A 7,951-nucleotide genomic window follows, 5' to 3' on the forward strand; every position below is an offset into this window, starting at 1 on the left:
TATCGCAACTTAATTGTGCACCGCCTTTTGACTGGCCAATCATTTTGTATGATACATATTAAGAAGTCAGGGTAGCGAATAATTTAGTACATATTACCACTTAGTGTTCAGAAACAGTATTTAAAAAGCTTTTAATGGCACAACACAGCTGCACACTTTAATTGAAGCTCTTTGACAACCTTGAAGTTACAAAGACGACCTAAATAATCACTGACCAAATGGATACTACTATTGAAACAAAAAAAAAAGTGAGAGACCAGATGGGTTAAAGCTCTCGTAATTAAATGTTTCTATTTTCACTTCGATGCGAAAAACGACTTCACTAATAGGAAGGGAACGTTCAATATTGGACAATCTTCCAGGTGGTCTATTGTAATTAAAAGCTACCTTTTAGGCCTGAACACGGCAAACAGCTGCTAGTTTATCATTGGTCTTTTTTGTGCAGTGTTATCGAGAGCTGTCTTGATCGGTTATAGCAGTCTAAAAATAATCACTCAAACTTTTTGACTCCATTTCAAGAAGGGCAAACAAACAGAGCGCCGGCGTTTGCTTCTTAAGAAACCAAGCAAAAAAATATAGCCTGCGAAATAACTCCATAACAAACTTTGCTATCTAACGGTCCACAATGTTGAACACAACAGCGAATGGAACACAGTCAGCAATACAGTCATCGAGCTGCCACAATTCTGCAGCGGCAAGAATAGGAATAACCTTCGCTTACTGCCTCATCTTTGTTGTTTCGATGGCTGGAAACATCTTCATCGGAATAATTGTCTACAAGACGAAAGCCATGCGAAAAACCATCAACTTTTTAATCGTAAACATGGCCATGTCCGATCTGCTGTTTCCGATTTTCGTGTTCCCGCAGATAATAACACAGTTGTACGTCGACTCCTTTCTAATCAGTGGACCTCTTGGCCAGGCCTTATGCAAACTGGTTCCCTTCTTACAAAGTGTGTCCCTTACTGTGTCTACTCTAAGCCTGGTTCTGATAGCAGTGGATCGATTTGGTGCTGTCGTATTTCCCCTCCGTTCTCCACTCATCAGTTCAAAGCTGTGCCCCTTCTTCATTCTTGCCACTTGGATCATCGCGATGGCTATCAACTCCTCTTATCTCTTTGTCTTCAAACTTGTTGAATATCCAGGTGGGCTACTGTGTGTATTGCAGTGGAATGAAGTTTTTGGAGATTCCTGGTCTTTTGAAAATTATTTTTTAACGGCAAATTTTGCATTGATTGTTATCCCGTTGGTGTTGATAGCCATACTTTACACTATCATTTATTTGAAGCTGAAATCACAGACAATTCCTGGCGAGCAATCGACCCGCAACGCGAGACAGCAACGCGTGCAAAGGGAACGAAATGTGTTAAAGATGGCCATTGCTATTGTGTTAGGCTTTGCAGTGTGCTGGCTGCCCCTCAGTATCAGGTGGATTCTGTTCCTCTTTGTACCGGACATGTGGTATTGTGGCTTCCAATACTTTTCGTTTGTTGCCGAGATTTTGGGTCACGCAAATTGTGCCATAAATCCTTGCATCTGCTTTCTTTTCAGTGAAAATTATCGCCAAAGTCTCAGGAATCTTTTTAAATGTTTTTGAGCTTTCTATGGGTAATCAGGCCTCACCGAGTAAGATTAAATGTTTCGTAAAATCAACTAACTAAGATCAAGTCTCTTATTGATATTTGGTCAAACAGCCAAAGACATGTGATTGCAATGAGGAATGGATTTTAAGATGCTAGCAGCGGATAATCAATCCCAAAACGCAAAATATGATTGTGTACTGACCCGGTATAAATAATGACAAATGAAATGTGAACGAGGATGAGAAAGGAGCCCTTTTATATTCTTCCATATACAAGTAAATAGGAGGTCTCGGTCGACCTAATCTTGTAAAAATATTTATTTAAAACTGCTTGTATTTTATTCAATGTAAAGTTGTAAGAAGCTTTGTAGAACGGTGTTTAACTTTTTTTTGATATACTGGCTTTACGTGTCGAAGTGAAAATAAAAAGATTTAATTGCGAGAGAAAGTTGTATCTGAAAGTTAAAAAGACGCCGTAAATAATCACTGACCAGAAGGATACTGCTATTGAATCAGAAAAGAAGTGAGATTGCAATAATTATGCAAGTGGAGATGGTCAGACCACCTTAAAGCTCTCGTAATTAAATGTTTCGATTTTCTTTTCGACACGAAAAACGACTTTACTTTAAAAAGAGAACCTTTAATTTTGGACGATCTTCCAGGTGGTCTATTTAAATTAAAAGACATTGCCAAATTATATGGCTCTGAAAATGCTCCGAAAAATGTCCTTGGTGCCTTTCCTTGCCAATATTTTGATTGTTATTGATAGGCTTATGCTTGATTACCTATTTCATACCAATTTTTTGCCAAATTAAGGGAAATAAATGGCTTTTGTGTTTCGGTGAATTTTGATGAAATAGCAAGAAATTAATAAGTCACTTGTGTTTAGTTTCTCAGCTCGAATAAAATATTGAAGTCCCCAGACATTTTGTGCCGTTTTTGTGAAGTTTAATGATTGATTTATTCACCCATGCAAAATACATGTATATAAGTGGTTGCTCATGGGAGATATTTGGCACTAATTAAGGCTGTTTCCAACAGTGCAAAATGTGTACCTTCCAAAAACCGTTTGAGGAGAAGAAATCAAATCGGACGGTTGAAGTGAATTATTGTACTTGAGGCCTAAAAACCGCAGAATATGATGCAGTAAATTTTATTTTTAGAAGTCTTTTTTTCTTGTGGAACTGATCAATCAAAGTTAGCTAATTAAATATGCATAAATAAGTGAAAAATGGTCATTTTTGCAAAAGGTGCCATAACTTAGAGGGAATAAAATATTTTGAACTAATGTTTTGTCACAGTTTATAGCTCACCATACCAAACATTTGTGCCAGGTTTGAGCGAAATCGATGAATTGAGCTGTATCACCTCCTGCCTGGAACATTTGGAGATTTTAGCTCCGAACTCACTTATACCGTTATACTGTTCTAGGGTTCCTACTTTTTGTGCCTTTTCATCCTATAAGCCATCCTATAGGCCTTTTTAAAAAGAAACGTCTTCAGTCAATTTTAAAAAAAATAGGTAACGGTTCAAGATGATTTAATTTCCTTTTGAAGAGAGTTCCAGATTTCCGGGCGTAAAATGAGAAATAACGTTGACCTAAAGGTGCCCGAGGGGTACTCAAAACAGTTTTATACGGGGAGGCTCCGCCCCGAAGTCCAACCCCTTACCCTTTAATATACCATTTTGACAGAAAAGGTACCCCTTTCATATACCTACACGACACGACATATACTTAAAACAGGACGTTTTCTTGGCATTTTTATGTAGCGCTGACGATACAGCCGTGAATATATTTAAACTTTTTAAATATCTTAATGACAGAATTTCCTACCCTTTCATAAACCTAAACTTGCAAAATTCCAACCCTTTCTTATACCTGAAGCCCGACAAAGATACCCCTTTCGAGCGGACCCTCCCCGTATAGACCATTATAGGGAGTACTCCCTCCCGGTAATGGTGCTGTATGCACTGTAGGAATATGACTGAACAAAACTAGGTTTCCCAGCACCATTTAGCCGCCAGTGATAAACGTTACGAGGGACAAATTCAACAATGAAATAGTCGAAACTGAAGTTCTCATGAAAAATCTTTTAATGCACAGCAGTTTTGCAGCTCTAAACAGTCGTGATCCTAATCATGACTATATCAGCGATTTCCAATAATGTAAGTCAAAATAAAAGCTTGGCTGAAGCAAGTCTGGGGCATGTCACGGGTCCTGTCTTCATTTTCCTGAATGTCATCAAGTTGTCTGGTTGTCGGTCATCTTAAGTGCAGGTTCCGGGACTGCAATTCAAGAATATTTCCACCATTACTCTCAGAATTAAACCATACAGAGTACGTGTGGGGATAGGGGGCGGGAGGAGTAGAAAGAGCGGGAGAAGAGACAGGCTTCTACGCAGACGTTCTTTAGATTTTGCCTTCACTACACAACCGATCACACACAAAGACTATGAGCATGGGCACGTTGGTCAGCCGGGCCCACGATACATTTTATTGACACATCAATAAGATTACAGCAAGATGGATAAAATCATACATAACCTACAAGCACCACAGCCGGACACGTAAACCCCAAAAAACCACTATGGGAAAAATTAGGGACCGTGTACCCCCGACCAATGCTATGGCGCAGCTGCCTTTGGGGTTTTAAGGTTTACACAAACAAAAAACAATGATATCAGAATAATGAAAGAAAAAGACAATCAAAGTACAATATATTCACAAAACGAAATAATAAAAGTATAACTTAACGAAGTAAAGTGTAGGCCAAAGAGGCTGACCGTAGAATGTCACAAGTCTCTCAACGAACTCTATATCAAACACGCTAACCATAACTCATCGCGTGCTACGCTCACACCCAGTTCTCTGGTCCATGTCGGCAAAATAGTAATTTATGTTAATAAAAACTATCACAAATTACATATTGTCACGCAATCTTTCCTTTCAAGCGTCGCGCAATCTATCCTCCCTTCGTTGATGAGGAAAGATTGCGTGACGAGCCAAAAGAACGTCTGCGTAGGCAGCTAGCGAAGATAGGGAGAGAAAAGGGATTCGTAAGGTGACGAGAACTGGGAAAAATTGGAAGATTTTTACAACTTTACATAATATTTTGGGAGGCGCTGAGCTCCCACCGAGATAAACGTTGAAACCTATGAACATAAATCAGAAGTTTCAATGTTTATCCCTCGGGGGGTAGGGGGGTGGAAAGCTTAATCACTCACAAAAGCATAGAAATGTGACTACGTTAAGTTCGAGTGGTAGGCTCTAAAATCTTTAATTTATTTCTAAAAATCGTTTTGTTGTTCATTGGCTTAATTGAGTATACCCGAATAAGAAAGAGGTTTTCTAAAGGAGATTGTTAAAATAGTTATGTTCTAGTGGGTGTTCTTATTAGAAAGGGGGTGGGGGGGGGGGTGGGGAGGTTTAAAAAGAGCTTTTTTGACCCACCCTTTTATACACATGCAGGCGATGTTTAGGTTAATTGTGTGCGATTTCCACTGGGATTTTTGCTGAGCTGGTGCTTCGTCCCTGAGCTGCAATTTTAGCACGATATGACATGATAAAACAGGCTTTGTATCAACATATATGTACACACGTCTTATGTAAAAGGGTATCATGTTGTTTCCGTTGTGAGTTCGAAACTTCGGTACTCCCTATAGTGGACTATACTTGAAGGCTCCACCCGAAAGGGGTACCTTTCTTCAGGGCAGGGATTTCAAGAAAAGACATGTAGTATCTCTTCTTTAGGTATATGAAAGGGGTACCATTTTCCTATCGAAGTTATATGAAACGGTTTTTGTCGAAAATGGTATATGAAGGGGTAAGGGTTAAGACCTCAGGGAAGAGCCTCCCCGTATAAAATTTTTTCGAGTGCAGCACACTGCAGCCCGGGAACTTCGGGTGATATTACGCGTATACGCTGAAATCACAATCGAAATAATACTAAAACTGCAGCTCAATGGTTTTCACGTACGATTTGGAGTTGCAACCCTTTCTCAGAGAGGTGCTCTAGCGCCACAAAAATTAATTTCACCAAAAATCGCCTGTGTGCATAATATAGTAAGCCTTCGCAGAAATAATATTTACCGGTGGTGGCCGTCTGGGAGATAACACTTTTTACTGCAACATTCCTTTCGATAATGATGCGTACACTTATGCCCAGTTGGTGTACAGGCAAATTGTTCGTGGTGGTCGGGATGTCCGGTTTCCTGCGGTGATAAGATAGGACATGATATATTCAGTACTGTGTCTAGTGTCCTGTGGTGATAAGATAAAACTTTATATCTGCCTTGTTTCAACCAAAGGTGCTAGGCGGGCTGACAGAAAGGCTTGAAATTCACCAACAGCCACTCTCCTTCCCCCTGAGGTCCCCTGGATAGACTAGGGGGCTAGGTGGTGTGCCAAGCCAACCCCGGTGACAGCCAAGCAGTCACAAGACTGAAGCTGGCTGCCAAACACAAGATAATAACCATTAAAATACCATGACACTGCTGTGACTGGCAAAGTCTGGTGAAAATAGCACAAAAAACTCAACTATGCCCATCCCGTAGCAAGACAGCAATTCAACGCCTGACCCTGGGCTCCCTAGGGCTGCTAGCTCTACCATTCACTACCCGGCACAACCTTCCAAGACGTTGCCCCCCCCCCCCCCCCAATTTTTCTCGCGGGATTGGCTTCAAGCAAGGTTTACGGAGTCCACCTTTTGACAAATCAGTGTAGATATATATAAATTACATTGTTTTACAAGAGGGGTGATCATGAATAGGTTCGCCTTAAAAAGCGCACAGATTGTGGATTTTTGCCATACATTGAGCGGATTCGCGGATTTCGAAAAATCCGGTGGATCGCAGATTAGCTGAAAATTTTTGCCCGGATTCCGGATTTCATGTCAGACTTGAAGTTCGGATCGTAGATACTAAACGAAGTTCGTATCACTTTGGTCGGTCTTCGTCGGTATGTTGGCGGAATTGTCGCAAAAAACGTAACAAGCAATGAAACAAGACTTCTCAGTAAAATTGGTGTAAAAACAGCTACTGGCTGTTGCTTTGAAACTATCACACAAAGATTTCAAGTAATGCGGATTTGGATTTGAACGAAAATTGTGATGGATTGACGGAATGGGCCAAAAAAATTACACGGATCGGTGCATTTGCGCACCCCGATAATGTTACGTGTGATATTTCTACCCAAGTGAGTCAAGTGAACTATATTATTTAATTTAAGAACGTAAAAGATAGATACAAGTTTCTAAAGACTGAGGTTGGCGGGCAAAGAGACACTTAGCTAGAGTTTTCCGCCTTAATTGCAAAGCTGACGAATAACTCAAATAACTGCATGTAATCTTGTAGATCACAAAATATGGCTTTTTATGTCATCATTTAGTATTTCTAAGGACTGACTGAAAATATAATCTCGCGGCGTGTCAATTACCACGGACTTACGTTCTTGGCTGTCTGTTACAAGAGCAGGATTTTAATGTATTTTATTTTATTTCTCGAAGATATTCAGAGCTACAAATATTAATACTATTATAAGCTACTCTAAAATTCGAGAGAAAATAAAGTCTATGTTTAATGTTTAAAACAATGTCAGGACAACCAAAATGACCACAAACGGCTAAAAATGGTCAGAAATAGGTGAAGGCAAAAAGGACATTTTTAACAACTATTGTCGACCAAAATGCTAAGAAAATGCATCGCGCAGGTTTGGAGAATACCGCAATACCGCGATTTAAAGTAAAATTACCAAAATACCGCATGAAAAATTGGCCAAAACAGCAATACCGCAAACTCCAATGCTCCCCTCCTGTTACAAGACAAATACAATACCTATATAGTAATGTTATCAAACCTTTGGGTGACCGTGGGCGTCCAAAGTTCCCAGGAGGAAACTTGTAGCAAAGACGAGGGCAAGAAAAACTTTGCTCTGCATCACGATGCTGTACCTTTCACGAAGCAATCTGAAATGATCGTTTTTGCTTCTAGAATCTCGATTTAACCTTGAGTTTTATAAACATATGTAGCTTATCTTGACTATTTTAAGATGTTTGACTTCAGTTGAAGGTTGTTTACGAAATATTTTCTTTCTTATCAGGAATATTTTTCGGTTCTTATAAGTGAGGTTAGAATCTTGGCCTCGGACGGTCTTATCTTTATATGTTTTCACTAAAATGCGCTCATGAGTAACTAAACATGCACGATGGCGGAAATCGTTTTGTGAAACATTTTCGTAAAAACGCTCTTAAGCTTTTTAATTTTCGTGTCAAACTAAGCGAGTTCTACTGATCACGTCTCAAATTATTATAGCTCCTTCCGGTTACCCGCATCCGTTTAAAAACTTTAAAGACCGTCGCACAACCAATGCGAT

General features: G+C 39.7%; 1 protein-coding gene and 1 long non-coding RNA gene across 2 annotated transcripts; one reads left to right on the forward strand and one right to left on the reverse strand.

Annotated features, from left to right (window-relative positions):
* Window positions 1-346: 346 nt before the first annotated feature.
* LOC144628442 (neuropeptide SIFamide receptor-like) lies at window positions 347-1,597 on the forward strand. Its single transcript, XM_078486531.1, has one exon. The coding sequence runs from the start codon at window positions 626-628 to the stop codon at window positions 1,595-1,597; it is 972 nt and encodes a 323-aa protein (XP_078342657.1). The 5' UTR covers window positions 347-625.
* Window positions 1,598-3,658: 2,061 nt separating this feature from the next.
* Window positions 3,659-7,557, reverse strand: LOC144628126 (uncharacterized). Its single transcript, XR_013566206.1, has 3 exons — window positions 7,436-7,557; window positions 5,672-5,793; window positions 3,659-3,868 (listed from the first exon to the last, which is right to left on the reverse strand). It is a non-coding gene; the product is annotated as an uncharacterized LOC144628126 (long non-coding RNA).
* Between the last annotated feature and the right edge of the window lie 394 nt (window positions 7,558-7,951).

This window comes from Oculina patagonica, chromosome 10, assembly GCF_052425735.1.
Source record: "Oculina patagonica isolate OP01 chromosome 10, crgOcupat, whole genome shotgun sequence".
NCBI classification, from domain to species: Eukaryota; Metazoa; Cnidaria; class Anthozoa; order Scleractinia; family Oculinidae; genus Oculina; species Oculina patagonica.

What these genes read in the sequence shown, in the direction of transcription:
- LOC144628442 (XM_078486531.1), top strand. Translation starts at nt 626, where the DNA reads ATGTTGAACACAACAGCGAATGGAACACAGTCAGCAATACAGTCATCG.